A 20,404-nucleotide genomic window follows, 5' to 3' on the forward strand; every position below is an offset into this window, starting at 1 on the left:
AAAAAGCACGTTCACCTCTGACAACAGCCGGACTGCCTATGCAAATGAGATGAAGGAAACGTGGGCATGGGAGTACCCACGCCTTCTCAAGTATCCGATCGATAGAGGATATTAGGGCCAGCTGGCGTGATAAACTCACACAGCAGGCTCTATTATAAACAGTCAGCTGAATGAAACCATCGCTCGCAGCCACCTAAGATACTTTGCACTCGAATTTCTCTATAGGAGTCAGAAAAGAAAACTTTGATTTAAAACAACAATATACGTAGGTTTCGCTCAGCTACTTCACTGCCTGCGTTTATGAAATTGTTGGTTCTATCAGAATGACATCGGGTTTTGAATGATTTGGACGGAGAGAAAGAGAAGTTGGTGCGCAAGGTTTTCGACATGCCAGAGAATGTTTCTTTCCTCAGGAACCGCACGGAACTGGGACACGGTCGAGCGTTGGGACAGGGTGCGCGTCCCGCCTGGGCTATCACGGTGCTGGCCAGCGTGCTGATCTTCACTACCGTGGTGGATGTCTTGGGAAATCTGCTGGTGATTATTTCAGTTCTCAGAAATAGAAAACTTAGAAACGCCGGTAAGTCAGAATGAATGTCACCTCGAAAATGTGTTTTTGTTCTGATTGTGTCTATGTGTGTATATTTGCGCGTGCGTGAATCCCTGTGCAACCCTTTACATTGAAACAAATAATTAACGTTAAGTTTTCTGACAGGTGAAAGCACCCATCGCAGTTCAACAAAAGAGATGTAATGTAAAATGGCCGTTAAAGGAAAACGCTAAATATGAGGAACTGTTCACATATGATGGTAGTAATATTACCTGAAAACCAATGATCGCAGTTTTTAGCGCTTTGACGTTTACAACACATATTGTGTGGATTCCCTTAAAAATACAGAGCACATCATGCATTAGCGTATAGCCTGAGCACAAACGAAATTCCTAGTTTGGTCCTATACTCTTAATCACTGAACCGTCTCATTCACAACAACAACCGACCATTCACGTGCCTAATAGATAAGTGCCGTGAATGGAACTGCATAGAATGAATGAGCATATATGACTCACGTTTTACGTGTAACTAATCCTTGTAAATTCTCAGTGTCCTATTTAACAAGTTTAAATTTTGAGTGTCTGGTAGAATACCCAGATGAATTACAATAAGGACATTTTATTACCATAAGGGAATTTGGGCCACTATGCTGTTATTCCAACAACTCGTGGACCTATGACCTACAGAATCCGTTTATTAGAATGTCCAATCAGATGTACTAACCGTATCTGAAGAGTGAATTGAAATGGTAAATCTTACCTGTCGTGGAAAAATAGATTTTGCGGGCATACATGAAAAGATGGATTTTGGTTTAGTAGAACTGAACGGATTATAGTGGTTCGTTATTAAAACTGTGGGCTTAATCAGTGTTGTGTTTTGTAGTTTGTACAGCAAACAATCTGACAAACCAATCAGACACGATGATAACCTTGAAATGTATTTACTGGGATTTTCCCAGTATCCATTTTATTAAGTGTGTCGTGTTTGTAATAGCGGTGCATTTATTGTCCGTTAAGACGGTGGTTGTGGGAATGCATGTCCTGTGTGTATTGCAAACAGTGAGAAAAATATGTGCTCAAGAGTCCATTCCTTTGCATTATCGGAGAAAAAATGCAAACATACCAGCGCTATGCTGAATCCCTTTTCAAATATTTATAAATAAGTCTTTATTTTAATTGCCCTATTTACATTTTTTTTTACTAACTTCTTGTTTTTAAGACGTACATAGCAATGCACGTAAATGGTCATATTTCATGTGTGCAGTCTTGGTAAAACTGCATAAACAGTAAGTAAAAAACAATGTTGAAACAAGCAAACATTTGTATGAGTGATCTACAGCCTGTCACTTAAGGGACGGTCGAAAAAGCACAACAACTTATTTTGATTTAGACAATATCAGTGGTCAGACCGGTTGCGTGGATTCCTACCCATGAATATCGTAAATAATATTTGAATTGATAGACAGTTCCTATCGTACAACGCTGGGCCAGTCATCAACACTGGGCAGAAAGTTGGGGCTCGATCAAAAAATGTTGGTCTTGTAATGATGGCAGTTGTGCTCAAACCGACAGGTCTCGTTGTCATAGCCTACTATTACTGTACTACGGAAATGATGGTGGTGGTGTTTCTTCCGTGTGTTGTTGCTGCGGTCGTTAAACTGCGCGGATTTATTGCGCCCACTTTGTTACATTTATCCTGTAACGAGGCTAAAACCGTTACTTTTCATTGTTTTTAACTTAGTGTCAGCTACGATGATTACGAGCTGCGTGTGTCGTACAGTATTGTGTCTGCCATTAAAAGTAAAAATAAAAAACAGCTTGGGCGGTTTTAAGTTTGCCACGTTCCCATGTCATGAAATTTGTTGATTCCGTAACATAGCAAAATATCTGATGGTATCTTTCTTCAAGTTACGACTTCAAGACATGATAGTTTTCAAATGTCGACGAAAAGGGGTGCGAGCATTTGCGACACTGATCATATTATTTTGTTGTCGTTAAGAAACGCCCCCTTTCTCCTTAGCTTGCTGTGTGCTCCATGGTGTTGAATCCCGTAAAATAGACATTACATCTCCACATATCTGATTTACCCAGGGTGGGTATCTCCATTCATAAAAAATACTTTATTCATGGAAGCCTTCCCTCTGTACGATTGTGTGATTTATTCTGAGTGTGAGAGAGATGCTTGATACTTGTGGAGAGGCTGCCCTCGCTGGCGTGAGGAGCAGTTTTGAGATTTGACTGTGCCCCGTGGATTTCTGACACGATCACCACAAATTCAGCAGTGAGGCAAATGATTGATTAATTTTGTGCTTTATGATTAAAGCGTATGTGCGTAGTCTATTATAACGATACGCAGTACATATTAAGCTTCATTTCGGTGGGTTTGATAAAGTCACAGTTCTCACATTTGGAGAGCTATACTAAAGTAATTTTACAACTTCTGAAGGCAGAGTAAGGTATTGTTTTATAGAAGCTTTGAGTATCTGCTTTTTGTAATCACTGTGGTTAAATGGACAGGGTATCCTGGTCTTGATTGCGGAAAGTCAATAACTGGCTGATGCACCCAACCTGTAAAGCATTTGGTTCCATCTTCTGTTCTTTCCAAAGTGGAGACATCTTTCAGTGAATTTCAGTTTATGTTGCTGTTCTCTCCAAGTATTTAAATGGCATATGCCACCATTTACAATCGATTGACAGTGTGCATAGAAATCAATTCCTTTGGCATGCATGTGACTATAAGGGATGTAAGTGCTTTGGGGTTTTTGGGGTAGCTGAGAGGGCTTTCAATGTAGAACTGTATGATGTGCAAGAGGGTAATTGATTGCACAATTGACAGTGCCTAAAAATAGTACAGGGCTGCACCAACTTTCCAACCGTGTCAAACTGACATGTAAATATGACTTTTCTTTAATATGGAGAGGAAGGGAAGACAGCCTTAATGTCATTAAATGCAAATATCAATGCATTTTCTGTTGTTATTTAGCTCAGATAATGCAGAATCTACAGGGGAGAACATTTACAGGAAGTGAGAGGACAGTAATGACCATGCTGCTGGTGACTTTGGGGGCGGTTATGAGGCACTGCCTACAGGTTTAACTGCCAACTCAAGGGACCAAGAATCAACACAAAGAAATCCGTCATTTATATGCGAGTCTTGTTAAGACTGTAGCCCACGGTGCTGTCTGATTTGAAACTTTTTTTTTTCTGGGTCTAATGAAAAGGATGCCAATTAGTCTGAGACGCTGAGGCACTCTGGGGGCGAGAGGGTGAGAGACCTCTTTATAATCAACCCCAACCGACTAAGTACATGGCTTCAAAAATGGCTTTGAAGCTTATTCTCTCCCACTCTCCTCCCTGAGACCTCAGAGGAGAGCCACTGGGGTTTCAATCTTCTGCCTCTTGTGCTCCCCCTAGGGTGCGTTCTGGGATTGGGTCCCTCTGTGTGATGAAACAGGGGTCAGGCTTTCTAAAGCCTTTTTCTCCTTCTCTCAGTGACTCCTCCTCCCTCCCCATCTCAGGGCTAAGGGAGCCAGATCTGGTTATATCTTATTACGGTGCTAAGGATAACTGGCTGGTCTCACCACCGCCATCCTTTGAAGAAGCCCAACATGTGTGCCCCCTACCTTGCCAGTTGGCGGGCAGATAAAAGGCTCGCCAATCACTGTGGTTCAAGTCGTGAAGATCTCGACAATGTTTGCATACATAATCAGCCCAATTATTGCCACTCCTGGGGACTCCGTTTGCAATAACAGCAATCAGCACTTTCGTTCATGTTAGCACCACTCATTGTGCGTGCAAGAGGAGATAATTCTCCCAGAGAACATTATATAAACATGCAGAGTAATTGTGATCCTTGATTGCTTCCACTATTGTATGAGAAGAGCACAGAAAAAGGATTTTTTTTCTTCGTAATTTTGTCTCACCATTGTATTAATGAGATAAGTTATCTGGTCAAAGAAAGGAACTGTAAGAGCCTTTACAAATGGTATGTGGCAACATTGTGTTGTCATTGCATTCTTCCATTCACTCTTAATATTCTGGATTTGGAATGTGTGCGTTCTGCTTCATTTATTCTGGGGTCATTTGCATATGGTGATTTTGCCTTTAAGAATTCTAATTACGGCATCTTTGTTTACTCATGTAATTTATCCTGCTGAAATAAGAGGTACCCATGGGGAATCAATTGAGGGGTCCATAGACTGAGATTAGTTGCCTTCTGCATTTTATGTTAACGGTTCTGCATGTGGCAGAATAAGAATGTTCCAAAAGCCTTCATCAGCCAACACCACCAAAGTACTCTCTGTAGGCACCTCGCGTGTACATGTGCATTTGCATGTGAGTGCATGCATGCATTGTGTGTGTTGGGTGTTTGCATGCATTTGTTTGTGTGTGTATCCGTGTGTGTTTGAAATTGGTGTCCACAAATACATGCAGGCCTCAGTTCTGTGCTCTGGAGTGTCCAGGGATGCGTGCAGTCTCCCGGGTGAGCACGGCCTGTGGTGTTAGGATGGCTGACGTTACCCACAATGCCAAGGGGAAGGGCTTTGATCCACTGTTGTTGCGCTGCAAAAAAAGGCACCAGGCTCATTTTCTGAATCCAGCCAGAGGTCCCAAGAGAGGCATTATTTCAGCGAGGCATGACCACAAGTGTGGGGACTAATCCATTCTGTACTCATCCTCTGTACCAGGAACCATACTGATTCTTGTGAGTGTGGGAATACATGACATGCTCCCGTGGTCTTGTTTACTGCTGTGATTTAAAGTTTGATTAGGTTGATACCTACTATCTTTCTTCATGTTAAAATGGGACAGGGAAGCATTACTGTGCTAAGCAACGTAGACAAGGATGGGTTTTGGCTTCAGAGATAAATGAGCGGGGGCTCAGACATATTATCGCCCTATATTTGCTGAAACCAGGTTTTCAGTTCCAGATTTCCCAATGTTTTTACATTGCATATTGTATTATATGCTATCTGAAAGGAATCTGCCATATTGGTAGTGAGCCTTTGCGATTTCAAAGCATCAGAGCGTTCTAATTTTCTCTTCATACATGCAATGTTTGCATAATTTAAGGGGCTTTCCAGCAGTCTGCCCTGGAGTTCCAGCTAACATGAGGCCATTTGGTGGGCTCCCCACATTTTTTCGCTATATCCTTATGCTCTCTGAAATAGATGAAGACAAACCTGTTTACAATAGTAATTCCCCAAGTGTTGATTAGAAAATATTCCCCCACGTGGCTGGTATCTTTGAGTCCCCATTTAATTTGGAAATTTGTGTGATGCAAGGTTGTTGTCTGTGCTATGGTTGTTGGTCTCTGCCTATCAGCAGCTGAATGCTCTGTAAGAAACTAATTCTTTTCTCCACAGTTTGGAAAAAAAAGGATTTCCAGGAGTGCTATCAGCCACTGTTAAACATCACCCCCCACCTCACCCCCTATTAAAATTAATATTGTAGGGAGGCACTACTCTGCGAATGTGCCATTGTTTGTTGAGCCTGCACTCATGTCTCTCCTCTCTGCTGCGCCCTTCACTAATGTAACGTGATTTTGTGGATTCCCCTGACATTTCCTTATCTGAAAGAGTGCAGGCTCGATCAGCTTCAAAAACACACGCTGCCAATGCCAAGCTCCTCGCACACAAGAGCAAGAGGCAGCTTGGCTGCTCCACAGGAAATTTGCATTATTATATTCATGAAGTTTACCCAACAAAACTCAAGCGTGTTCAAAAAAATAGGGGAAAAAGGTACGCATGTGTAACAGCCAGGTTTTCCTTTAAAGCAGTACACAAAGATGCCACTTCTGGAGTGATGTGACAATGAAACAGCTGAATTTTAGGGTCTTGCAGTTAAGGGATCAGGCTTGCCGTGATCGTTCACAGTCCAGGCCCGTTCTTTTCATAGAGACTGTGTTGTACCAACCTCATCCTAGTGATATATACATGTATATATCTAACTGCAGCAAAAACATAGTTTACTATCCAGATCTTACTCTGACATGTCAGCAGTCATGTTCCACATGCCCAGCTGAGCATATTCCTGTCCTGTCATCTCATACGGGCATGTACTCAACTCTGCTGTCAACACCAAGCACACGTGATTGAGCAGTCTGAAACTCTGCCGGAAAAAAGGGGGACCTCTGAATGACTCTGCTGTCTTTTTCAGAGGCTCTGTAACTGCACCCCCTCCTCCCTGCCAGTGGGACAACCTCATATGTCCAGGGTGCATAGCAGATCAGGATAGATCATTTCCAGGTAGAGCAAAAATAGATCATCTGGTGACGGGTTAGTATCCAGTCTGGGGAGAGCCATCATCTCAGCAGGGCTGCTTTCCTCTATCACTGGTGAGGATAATCTCTTGCTGACTAACATCACTGTCCTTTAAATCATCTCTATAAGGTGTTTTTCTACTGCTCCCGCATTCAATTATACAGTGGTAGCCAGACAGCTGTGTATAATTATGGGGGGTTTGGCCTGCACTGCCACTCAAGCCATCCTCTCAGATACTTTTGTGGATTCCCAGCGATGGCATGTATGCTGCCACCCATAAACTGAATTCTCTTCTGTTCATCCGGGTGCCTTCATCTTGGCATGTTATGTAAGCTGAAGTGGAAGAGGGTGAATTTAAGGTCAGGCAGGAATTTTATCATCCTTGGGAAGCTTTCAGGCTTATTAAGAATTAAAACAGGCAGAAATGCCAGGCTGGTCAGTTGCAAAGCCTCAGAGATAAGGCCTCACTTCTGTAACCGGACAACATGGACGTGGCAGACGTAGCTGGGGAAACAGCCAGGAAGGTGAATTTACAGTCTTATACCTCTGCAGGGCCAGGGGGTCAGTGGCAACAAATCTAGACTGATTCAACAACTGTCGAATACCTTTTTTTCTGCCCCCCGCTCCTGCCCTGAATGGAAATTGGAGTGGTATTTTAAGTGCAAGGCTCAATTTGATTGCTTTACTGGATTTCGTCTCCAGTAAATGAATCTGAGTTCTCTGATCTCCATCTCTTCAGCCTGGCTGCGTTCGGTTCACAGCTGCCCACAGGCCGCAGACAGAGCATCACAGAAGGGGCAGGGGTTTGAGAAAGGCTGTCCCTACAGGACTCCCCATCCCTCTTTTTCTGCACCGAGTGATGGGGAAGGCATTGCACTGCATGCACAGCTCCCACCCCGCTTACAACTGCTGCTCAATAAATCAATACTCAGAGCGCATTCTCTCTTCCATGTGCCGGAATGTTATTACACTTATTACACACAGAGGGATCCTGCCATGTCTCGCATTTAACACTGAAGAAGTTCCTCCGCTGGTCATTTTTTGCCGTTTTTGATGCAAAGTGGGGTCAAGAGTGCAAAGAAAGGTGACTGCATGTGAGGTTTCTCTTGTCAAATGATTTGAGTACCCGCGGCGGGGTTATTACCTTGTATCTCCCTAATAAAACAGGCTTAAGGGAGTTATAAAGGAATGTCAGGTTGTGTTGTGTCATCATGTGAACTGCAGAGCTAGAGAACATAATTTGGGGGAGGTAGGACAGTGGACCTGCAACAACGAAGCAGCTTTTTGTCAGGTGTCAGCAAAGCTGGTGTGTGAGCTGGCATTCCACAGACCACTTAATATGTGCTAATCTTTAGGTATGATGAAGTGCCTTTGAAAGCTTTAATGCGATCTGCCTGGTGCAGTAATTACAGGGAAGCAGCATAACTCCTCCATGAAACATGGTGCAAACTACCCTTGGCTCATTGCAAATGAGTATAATTGATTTAATATGGCTGTATGTTTCAGGGACTAAGAGGAAAAAAATAAAGGTGCTTAGAGATGTGATTGTGATAATGTTGATTCATCACCGAAACAAGATAAATAGATGAGTGTACCTGCCTGAGTGTGCAGCAATTTTGTCAACAAATAGAATGTGTTGAATAATTGTTAACAAATAATAATTGTTGACAAAAGCAGTGCCTTCATCCATCCAAATGATATGGGTCTGAATAAATAGGTGTTAGGGGTCTGACTAATAGGGATCTCAGTTTCCTTAAAATTGAGGTACAAGCACATTGTAATCATTTCCGGAAAGGAGTTATGTAACTGTCTCCCTACGGGATGGGTGCATGGGAGGGGGGCCTTTGATGTGGTCTGAGTGCCGATAAGAACTTGCATACCATGGATCAACAGGTAGCCGTCTACAGCACTGTTGGCTTCATTCAATACACCACTTTTAACAAACAGTAGACGCTAATGGCAGAACTGAGACAGCTGGCTCTTTCAGACAAAGGGTTCCTGTTTTCGAGAGATGATACCTCTTAGCACGTTGGTGGTGAGGGGTGAAGTGTAGAGGAGAGGACAGGACATGAGGACATGTATCTAGACAGGGGAGGGGAAGATATGTAACCTAATAATACGCAAACCACTGCTCTGCTCTATGTCTGTCTCAGTCTCTGTTTCTCTCCTGCTGGAAGCTTGAACTCCACTGAGTTAATCAAAGTCCCTGCTTTGCATATCCCGATATTCAAGGCACCAGAGCTGAGGTGATACTTTGAGGCTGCGGGGGGAGCGGGGCACATGATTTTGCATAGTGGTGACAACAGTTTCCCCTGGCTCAGCCCATGTAATGCTGATCTAATGCTTTATGCCCTTGGAGGTCCAATGGCAAGGATTTGCCACAAAGCTTTTTGCAGACATTCAGAGATAAACTTGCTATGCAAGAGGCATTTCAGTCAATTAAGAGATGTCTATGTGAAGAGTGGTATTTTCAGACCTTAACTGAAATGGAAAATTCAATACCTGCCCCAGTAACAGCATCCAGCACATTTTTCCTAAAATCACTTCTTCATTTATTTCACAAAAGAATTACTGTAAGGAGTCACAGAAATTAATAATAAGTGTTATGCATGAAACAAAAAAGGTCTTGAATGCATTTCTTAATGCCAAGGACAAAAGACATGTGTTCAAAGTGTTTCAGAATCTGAGTCACTCCAGAGTGGCATGTACTAGCAACAGGACTGGTACAATAAAAAACATCATGTGCATAGAATGGAATTGTAACTGAAATCTTGCCTCCAAAAAAGGCCTGTGCACACCGAAGATCATGTTTACTTCCATTGATGTATGATTCAATTAAATGTATTTGGCAGTGCACCTTAGCAATGCTCTCTGATAAATTATTTCAATTAAGCATGCTTGCAACTGCAACCTCTGACTCTACTCCTGAAGCATCCAGCAGTTCAGAACCTCCAAGTGCTCTCTAGGGATGTGTTTATTCTTCATGTCGTAAGGACTGAAGTACTTAAAAGACTAGATCATCCTTGATTTTATTGCACTCTATCCGTTATAGTAGATGGTAGACAACACTGACATGGAGACGCTACAATGTCAAGTTTGTTTAGGAATTAGATTTTAAGAGCCTAGAGCTTTCTTAAAGTACAAGTACCTCTGTGTTCACAACTATGAGGATTCATAATGCCAGAAAACACAGGAATCCTCTATATTTCATTTTAGAAACAATGCCTACATTACTTAAATAACATACAGTAGCAATAAGATACCCATGTGATGTAGCAGTTCACTGATGTTTTGATACATTGTAAGTCCCAGGATGCATTTCAAAAGCCATGGAGGCTTTTAAGGTCTTTTAAAGAACATGTTTAAAGATTAACCCACATACAGTGCTTAGTTTATTTTCCTTTAGAGTCCATGCATCGATCTTCACAAGCTCTCTTCTGTGAAACCTCAAACCCCTCAGTTCTGATGGGGCTATTGTCACATCACAGGCAGATGTGACCAATGATAATATGCATTGGAGATTATCAATCGCAAAGCGCAAAGCCAAAAAATGCAATGAGATGCGATACAGAAATTAAGAATTGTGATGGATGCAGTCATTTGGTACACAGACTTGTCCCAACTGCCACATATAGACATTAACAATATATTCAGAAAATCTGTTTTCAACAGTTCAGAGTTAAGGTTAGGGTTAGATTACAAGGTTTGGGCATTACGCAGGTCACAGGCCTGAAGAATTCTATACTCCAGATATTTCCATATTTACTGACCAGCAGTATTGATATAGATATTATTGATATGGTTAATCTGATCTCTAAAATCCAGATGTGTCACAAACTGATCACATTAAATAAAAGACCAGATTCACCAACCTGATGTCACAACAGCTTCTGTGACTGTGAAAAAAAGTGTGTGCGTACCATGCATCCAACACCCACTGTGATAAAATTGGTTTAACATAGCGGGTTCTGTTGTTTTGCAGTGCTGTGACTGTAATCAAACTATTGTAGACCAAGGAGGTTTATAGAGCAATTTACACATAGACTTGTTAAGTGAGGTTGAGGTGAAAAGAGGTAAAAAGGTTTAGATTGCATGCTCTCTACATGATTAAAGGCTGAAAAAATATATCACACAGCACTCTGTCCTCTTTAGTCATTTAATGCTGTTGCTTGGTCTGCCTTGACACAGGGTATCAATCAATAGATTAAGGGAAGTCTTCCCAAGAGGCAGCACATTTTTTATTTAAAGCTTAAGCAGGAACTTCCAGTTTGAGGCCTGCATTTCTAGAATAGTATATCTTTGGCCTAAGGGTGAAACTTTGTTACATCATGGACTGCGACTGTGAATACATTACAGAGGATTGTCCAGATGTTATAGGCAAATGCCATAGATTTATGTCTTTGACGTAATCTACATAAGATAAAGAAATCAACTTCAATCAAAATTGTTTTCTATAACTGAGCTCAGCAGTTAAGTTACAATAAAACAAATGTTATTTCCTAATTTTCTCAAAATGTTGTCTTTCGTTGTGGAAAACAAATTTGCAAAAATATACTATGTACTGTATGTTCTGAGGTGGTGAAAACAGCATATGTAAGCTATGTTCATTTATTCTTCTACACATCTAGCTAAGAATGTCAGGTGAGAGGGATTTCCTTTTCTGATTGGTATTGACAAAAGTGAAATGTCTAAGCGTACAAATGTGTGAGGGCAACTTGAGCCAATTTTCTATCTGACATACAGTAAAAACCAATGCAATCTAAAACTGACCCTCTCCTTACACTGGGAATCACTGGAATAATCAGCAGAACATCCTGGACATCCTTAGTTTCCAGATACTAAGACTTCCAAGTTTCCTGACTAACATGTAACATATTCCAACTTTAGGAAACAACAAGAAACTCAGAATATTATGCATGTGTAATGTATGCCTATCACATCCTGGAATCTTGGAATACTGATGTTGAGTACACAGTGTATAAATGACGAATGGAATACTTGAGGTATATGGAATTTGGGTTTTCTGGTTTTCCCCAGTTTCCTGTTTTACTATGGTATGCCATTCATTTTTAAGTTGTTTGATGCATTATTAAACATTTGAAGCAGCCAAGTAGTATGGAATCTACAATTGTCATTAGCAACAACAAATCTGAAGGGAGGAATTCTCACCTAGCGGAGAAGTCTTCTTTCTCAGTTGCTGAACACATGAAGATGCTTTGTTTTACGACGATTCAACATTTATTAATGCATATATGCCAAGTTTTTCATACCTTTATAGAAAACAGCAGACGCTGGCATTAATTTCTGCATTTGTGAGGTTTGTGGCACGAGCATGCTGAATTTCTGAAAATGGTTAAGAATAGATTCAATATGTTAATGACACTGTTTACTTGTATATTTCTACTTATACTGGGAAAAGCATACTACTACATATTGCTAAAGCTACGGCTCTTGATACAAGCCAGACACAGATCAGTCTTATTTTTTCAGTGTCTTCTTACCTGAAACCAGTAGATTCACTCAATATCTGGGTATGAAAAGACATTACCAAGGAAATAAAGGCAACAGTATTTAAGCCCTTGAGGACTCAACATTGAAACTGTAGCTGTCACTAAAACGATAGCTTAACTCAACATCCCCTTGACCTCTCCTCTCATCCTAGAGTGTTAGCTTAAGGTGTTTGCAGCTTCTTGGATTCGCCTTTTGGTCTCAGCGGTACATACTCTGTCTACCCTCAGTACTTGTTGCTCAGTATCTTGTAACTACAACAGACAAGTGAAACCAATCCACATAACAAGATTTTAAAAGTATCGGTGAAAGACTGGATTCACACACATAGACAAAAAAGACTCCACCGCGTAATGCTACTTTGGGTTTATTTTGTTCAAGACTGGAACCAATCCTGATTTGTGCGACCACTGCTCAGTGTTGGAGGACAAGTATTTTTACCGTTGACATGAAGAAGTTCAAAGTCTGCCAGTCTCAGCGTCTGCCAGTCTCTGTCTGTCTGCTTGCTTTATTGCCCCTTTAATATTACAGCATTTTTCGTTTGAATTACAGCCTCTTTTTAATCTGGTTTTTAGGAATTTATCAATTTGGTGTATTTCAATGGACAGGATTATTTTTCTTAAGGTTTACTGTAAGGATTGAAGAAGAACAATTTAATGTCCTGTAACATTTATGTCAGCTATTGCATTAAATAGTTTAATTAGTTGTTAATTAGTTGTTTACATTAATCTTTAATACCCTGAAAATCGGTATTAGTCAATTAGGAAGCATAATGAAATGAAAGAAGGTGGAAAAATGTTTATTTTTCTGCTTTTCTTTTTAACCTTCTGCTTTCACTAACTCACTGCCAACAATACATTTCTTCCATAAATAAATGAAAACAGCTAACTGTCATGTAACAATCCACATCAAGTATTCAATTGCCTGGAAAACATTGCCCCTGTGTGTGTGTCTGATTGTGTGTGAGAGAGTACAGTACGTTTGCTAACAGTTCAGCTGCCCACTCCTGTTACGTTTTTTATTTAATTTTTTGCTGTGGGCAGTTCACTGGTGACTCATTTCCACAGCTGAGTGCCTACCACCTGAGTAGACTGGTGACATATTGTGCTTTCAGCAGCATGGAGTCGTTCGATCTCTTTGTACCCATGGTGCTCCATCACTCTGGATTCTCAACTGTAGGGTCCTTCAGAAAATGAGGTTTCACCTTTCAAGAGTCAATTCCGCGTTAGGAGTATATTTACAGCTTCCTATTCGATTATGTGATCTTTACAGTATGAATCACTCCCCCTGTTTTATGTAATAACCCAGAATATTCCCATTCTGATGAAAACTCCTGTAAGTGATGCAATACAGCTGTGATGTACAGTATGTGCTCAGTAATTATGCAATGCAATTACACAATTGCACAATACAGTTCCCAGGGGCGTTTCAATGAGAAAATAAAACTAATGGAAAGTTTGATTGAATAAATCAAGGATTTAAAATGGTTCCATGCTAGGGTTAAACTCTTACTATGTGCTGTTGCATCAAACTGGTGTGTGCTGTTTAATGTCAGTTGTTGTTCAAAATACAGCCAGAAAAAAAAACAATTATTTTGGAAAAACAATCATCATTTCTATAAAAGTATTCCAAATAGGTTGAAACATAGTATGTGACAACAGTGTTTTTGTCAGCATTTTTAAAATGTGAAAAAATATGTCAAGTAGATGTAGGGTTGTTTTGAGTGATTAGCGAAAGAGTAAAAAGTTTATATGACTCCAGGCTCAGTCCATTTTTGCTCACCAGGTACATTTTACTTTTGTGTTATGTTATCCTTGACTGACATTACAATGATGAAAAAGACAGAAGTAGAACGTCTGTCTTGCATTATTTAAATTGCGCCTCTGGAGGGCTTATGAATATCAAGGAACAGAACTCATTCTGTTACACTTTGGTACGCACTTGTAAATGTTTTCAGATGCTAAATGCATCATACCATATTGAAGTACAGCTCTGGTGCAAGGGTAAACAGAGGTCATGTGCCAAATCTATCATAAATACATGTTAGTAAACCATATTGTGCTGTGGGGAATGTTTTCACTTGCTGGGTTCAGTCTATAAACAGTCAATGTATTCTTGTTAAGCCAGACATTTAGAGCATAGGGGAAAATGCATGTTTGGTGTGAGACTCTGCATTTCAAAGATGTAAATGCTCATGATCAAAGTGTTTTGGATGCTTCAAGCTGTTTCAAACCTTTCAAAGTTTGAAGTCTCCTGAATTTGGAATAAATCCTGAATTTGAAATCTTCCTGCATCTTAAAGGTTCCATGCCAGGGCCAAATTCTTGCTGTGTGCTGGTACATCTGATATTATTTTATCATTTAACAGTACATGAGTACATTTTGTCTACAGGGGAATACTGAAGAACATATCTAGCATAGGGAAGAGTAAATTTTCACAACCTTGTCAAAGAATGAAGCATCGTTGGTTCTCTACTTTTACAAGAAAATCCTAAATCTAAAATGGTGTTAAACATTATATTTTATATATCACTCCTATTTACTGCCTATTTGATTGGAGCAGGAGCTTTAAAATTCGTCCTCCTTCTTATGAGGGGAATTGCTCTTCAGTGCCATATCATTATCTCTTGGTTCTCATCCAGTTCACTGCAGATACAGTATGTTATGAGCTGCTTTTATTCCATTATGGTGTTGTTTCCAGTGTGCGCACCTTCATCTGTGCCTGGTTATCATGGATGTAGAGAGGTGGTTCACTGTATGACCACAGTCAATTCAGGTTCCGCAGTCTCATCCATGGACAATCTGAGACTATATCCTTGTTCAGCATGCCTTCATGGTGGTGGTCAATTCCCCCACATAGTCTGTGATCAAAGCGTGTCTGAATGGAGCTAATGATATAATGGGTTCCTTTCTGCACCAGAAGATTACACCCTGCTTTCAGAGCTCTAATGCATGGCCATCATTTCCAGAACATTTCCAGAACATGACCATCATTACCAATTTTACAAAGAGTGCACAATCCATGTCCATCCAGCTTTGGCTAATATGGAAGAAAAACCAGCTCACATCCCCATAGAATACAGAAGTGTCCATCCTTATGGTTGTGTGAAGGAACTTTTATAGCTATCAGCCACTGGAAAACACCAAGACATTTCAAAACAAGGGGCAGGCAGGAAAGAAACAGAGCAAAAGGGAGAGCCTGCAGATGCCCATCCAGGCCACTTTGCAAAACACCAACCTCAAATCATGTGATGTCTTTTACCTGAACCCTACATTTTTCAAGAATCAAAAGAGCTCCTGCTTTTACGTATGTATGTAAACCTTTAAATTTCCCATGACATTGTCTTGTAATGAAGAGCATAACAAGCATACCAAACATACATATGATAATCAGAGGTAAAGTTGAATTCCAACTGTACAGACAAATGCATAAATCTATATTGTGGTGGAAACCAGGGAAACCACTCACTGGGGTAGAGAATCAGTGGTGGCTGGAAATTGGAGCAAAAAAAAATATATAAGTCATCATGTCTTGTGATTGAACATTTAAAGAATCCTCTCTCAGCAGACCTAAAAAACTCCACTATGTCCTCAAATGCCTTCGATCTTTTATGGTCCTGCTTTAATCTTTGCTCCATTGCTTGTAATTTCAAAACTTTTATCAGTTCAACTATTTCCTAAATGTTAACATCATGGGACTTATTTTAACATGAACACCCCTAGAGTAGTCTTCAAATGAAAAAAGCAATCAGCTGGCACAGGGTTGAGGAGACATTTGTGAATCAATATTGGTATTTTAATGGGTGTTGGCAAATGGGCTGGTATAATTTACATTGGATTAAGGTGTAACTAAGGTGTGAATGTGCATTGTCCAGTCAGCAGGCCTGCCACAGGGTCTTTAAATGATCTTTGATGCCAATGCCATGATACATCATTAACGGGAGAACTGGAATTGGAACACATATATAATCTCTTATATGTGATTTCTTCAAATGATTAATTATTGAAATTATTTATAACACTAATATAGGTACTACTGTTACTCAATGCTAAACACATGTTTACATTTTTTCGCCATCTCCACAGTCCCAAAATACCAATATTTCAAGACACCTACAAGTCAAAATTGACACAAATTATTGCAAGCAGTATGAGATTTTTATTACCTGCACCCCTTGAAGAGTGTTGTTCGAAGAATATTACAGTAGTACACTAGTCTATACCACTTAAACATTGTCCCCTTTTCACCAACATAGGAGTATGGGACAAGGCACATGCATTCCTCCGATCCACACACATGCCTTGGTGCAACTGTTTTCACACTACAAGTCCAACAGTTCACCAGGGGTCAAAATCCACCAGGGGGTAGGCTCATCTTCCTGATGCTGTCTGAGTAAATCATGGCGCCCACATGAGTACCAAGGTGTCAACAGCAGAGCAATGAGTGTACCCTCACAGCTATGAGGGAACCCCAGCTGACCTGCCCACCCCTATCCCAAGTGGAACGAGGCCAATTTGTCCAGCTGATGTGGGCTTTTTGTCATTGTTAGCCAATGGCTCCAAGCCCCAGCCATAGGATTTAGCCTATACTTGAAACAAGGGCCTTTACTATATAAGCCAAGTGCCCACCCCTGTTACCAACATTTATCATGTACAAATAAGGGACAATGAAGATGATATAGTATTAGTCCAACCAGGAGTAATGGTTAGGGCCCTGAACCAGCCCTGGACCATGGATATTGAGCCAAGGGTTGAAAAATCCCATGTGGCACAATAGGCAATATATCATGCAGTTTACTGTATGATGTTAGCCTGGATTACAAACCATGACGTAATAATATACTTACACTGAAAATGAAGGTCTGAGTGTATGTGATTTTTAAATGACAATCTAGAATACTGTTAGGTTGTAGGGAGGAACTTATATGAAAAGGTCATGTTCCAGCAGAAACTATCCCAGTACTCTAGCAGGCACTATACTCTCTTACATTTACTCTTTAGGAAAGCTATAATCAGATGGGTTCTCTACATTGTTTGTGTACAACACAGTGAATCTGTCTGTAAGGGGCCAAAGGACATTTTCTCATTTATATATGTATCTCAGGCCGACTGATGTAACAACTGTGTAATATGCTAGTATGGCTGTTTTCTCATTGCAGTGTTAACGACCCTGCCTTTGCATGATTGATTGGATTAAGATGCCAGTGGAGTCTGGGAGAGAAGATTTATGTATTTGCATAGATGATTACTCGTTTATTTATTGAGTGCTTTTTGTGGGCCAGGAGTTGCAATTCCGCTTGGAGTGCTGTCACCACATGGTTTGAGCCTCCTGTCTCAGCACCTGCCATACCCCCCAACAGAGCATGGAATAGAGCTTCAGATAACAGCATATTGGAGTCTAATATAATGGCTATTCATGCCCCCCCCCCCCCCCCACACACACACACACACACACGCACGCAAACACCACTACCACCACTACTAAAGACATACATGCATACACACACACACACATAAACATACTGCATTCACACCAACACAGGTTGATATTTTAGGTTATATCATCTCCCTCTCTGTAGAAACACCATCAATCTAATTAAGAGGAAAATTTGAGCTCCACTTCCTGCAAGCCCCAGGGCCCCTCCTCTGTCTCTTCTTTGTGGGAACACCCTTTTGTGATGAAGAGCCTTCAAGTGTGTTGAGCTTGTACAGCTGCACACAGTGCGTGGGGGGGAGAAACATCCAGCCAGGTGCAGTAGATGTTGGGGATCTCCCTTAATTGTCAGAAACAAATCTCAACTCACACCACACATTTTCATTCACTGTCATACTGTCTTCAGTGTGATAGAAAATATTCACCCCAGTTGTGCTCCAGGAGGCCAAACCTCCAGCATGTCTTCCAGCTGTCTTTGTACCCCTTGAATTGAGAAGAGTGGCTAAAGTTTAGCTTCATTCAAGGAAAATGTATTATTCCTGTCCTTCATATTTTGCACCTCTGAGCCAGCGGTTACATACTTTGTTTTTTTTGAACCACAGAGAAGCCACAGTGCATGTCCTTGTCCATTTAAACATCCCATTAGAAGGGTGAAACTAGTATTTGTCCGAAGCTCAAAGTGAGATGACATCACTTATACAGCATCTTTTGGTTTTGGCGATTGGCAAATCTGTAGCAGAGGCAGATGCCAGGCTGTCACTAGGGGTTTCCTAATGAGAATAACAAATCACCGTGTTTTTACTACTCATGTGTGTGACTGTATATTCCCCATTTATATATAAAAGAGGGGTGGGGTGGATAAATGATGACAGGAGCAGTTATCTTCATCCCCACTTTGCCTGCCTCTTTCCAGACATCCATCTCATTTCCATAATCAGTCATTCCCTATCCACCACCACTTTGAAAGGGGTGGTGGTGGTGGTGCAATGTCACGGAAACACATGGAATCTACAGCATTCAATCTGGAAACTAATTTGTGCAAAAATTATGCCAAAGCAGTAAGGCAGAACCATCCCATTAAGTCATGCCCAGAATCACATTTGTGAATGCAGTGATGGATGCAGCAGGAAGCAAAGACAGTTTTACTGCAGCTTCATGGACACACTGACATGTGGGTACAGTAAAATTTGTTTCCACAACGCCAGTATGTAAACAGAGATGGGGGGAAAAGCCTTCTTGTGTGTAGAATAGTGAGACGTAGCAACTGAAAGTCTTCCGTTTCTGCTGTACTCTGTCGTAGTTTCAGGAAAATATATACAAGACTATGGCTAATGTAGGGAATTGTTTTTTTTTTTCTCCTCACTGCACATGCAGCATTTATGATGATAGGTGTGTTACTTCACCCGCAATTTATTTGACTGATTCCTGTATCGTCTCACTCACTCTCACTTTTTCTCCATAGAATCGTTCTCCTTTTGGGAAGCCATCCTACTGCTTGTCCACTTCAGCTGGCTTTTGACAGCCTCGAAACTCTGGCGCTCTTCTCCGTTCTTGGTGCAAACGCATGCCTGACCGCCAAAGCGAGCAAGCGCCACTGTGAGAATCTTCTTAGAACGCTTTCAATGGGCGGTGGTTAGTCCCAAAGATTCGTGGATTCGTTTAGATTGGTGGGTCTGCGTTAGCATTATAATTCGTAACAAGTATCAACGGCCAACACCTTACGAGAAGTGGGTGGGCTAGCAGAATTGAAGCGTCTCTCCATTTCCTTCTGACAGCAATTAAAGGATGCTTCTCAAATAGTTTTGAGGTTTTTTTTTTCTTCTGTCAGTCAGTCTTATCAGCAACTGATCGATCTGAAGGGTATTAAGACAAGCAGCATTAATTAAAGTTGTGCAGTACGTGCCCTTAGTGTTAATAGGTTCTCGCGGAGAACGTGACTGAAAATGCCCACTGGCGAGTCGAATGCACACAAGTAGTTCAGCATATTTTTCAGCTTTTATGGTTTGCTACGCTTCCACATAACTTAGTGACTTTCATGTCTGAAAAAGCTGAACATACAAAAAGTCTTATTAAAATATGCATGCACTATTGCTGCTGAGACTTATCTTCAGACTGAGCTGAATGATTCTTTTGCTTCTATTGCTAATTAGAAGAATGTAGAGCGAACAACAGAACAGATACAGTCTATACAGGCTAAAAATCTATTCAGATCAGTAAATCATCAGTGAAGGTTATTCTTTCTTTTAACCAGCGGTGCAAGTTACACATAAAAACCCAGAACAGTCTCTTCGTTAAATGAGAATAGGATTCAGGTGTCGTGAGGAGATTAGCCAGTGTGTGGTGACAATGAGTCGATGAGACCGTGTAGTTTTCCTTTATAAAAGCTGCAGAACTGGGAGGGATACTAATCCACAGCGCGGCATGTTAATACTACACTCAACTACTTTACATTTTTACATTTACTTGCTCAGGATACGTATTTATGTAAGGTGACGTTTTCACACATGTCATGCAGATAATTAATTTAAACAACAACCATATGGATTTAACTGAAGCGATCTATGCCTGTGCCTTAGCCAGCAACGGTGCTGCGGTCCGGACCTGCAACCTTGAGCCCACGTGCTTTGTGCCCTCTGTCCATTCTCTAT

General features: G+C 40.9%; 1 protein-coding gene across 1 annotated transcript in view; it reads left to right on the plus strand.

The window, feature by feature from the left end:
* The first annotated feature begins 214 nt into the window (after nt 1–214).
* The window catches only part of mtnr1ba (melatonin receptor type 1Ba), a 30,682-nt gene continuing 10,492 nt past the window's right edge, over nt 215–20,404 (plus strand). Inside the window, exon 1 of the mRNA XM_036536664.1 lies at nt 215–580. Within this exon, the coding sequence (XP_036392557.1) occupies nt 388–580 (193 nt within the window). The 5' untranslated portion in view covers nt 215–387. The remainder of the gene's footprint in view (nt 581–20,404) is intronic.

Source organism: Megalops cyprinoides, chromosome 9, assembly GCF_013368585.1.
Source record: "Megalops cyprinoides isolate fMegCyp1 chromosome 9, fMegCyp1.pri, whole genome shotgun sequence".
NCBI classification, from domain to species: domain Eukaryota; kingdom Metazoa; phylum Chordata; class Actinopteri; order Elopiformes; family Megalopidae; genus Megalops; species Megalops cyprinoides.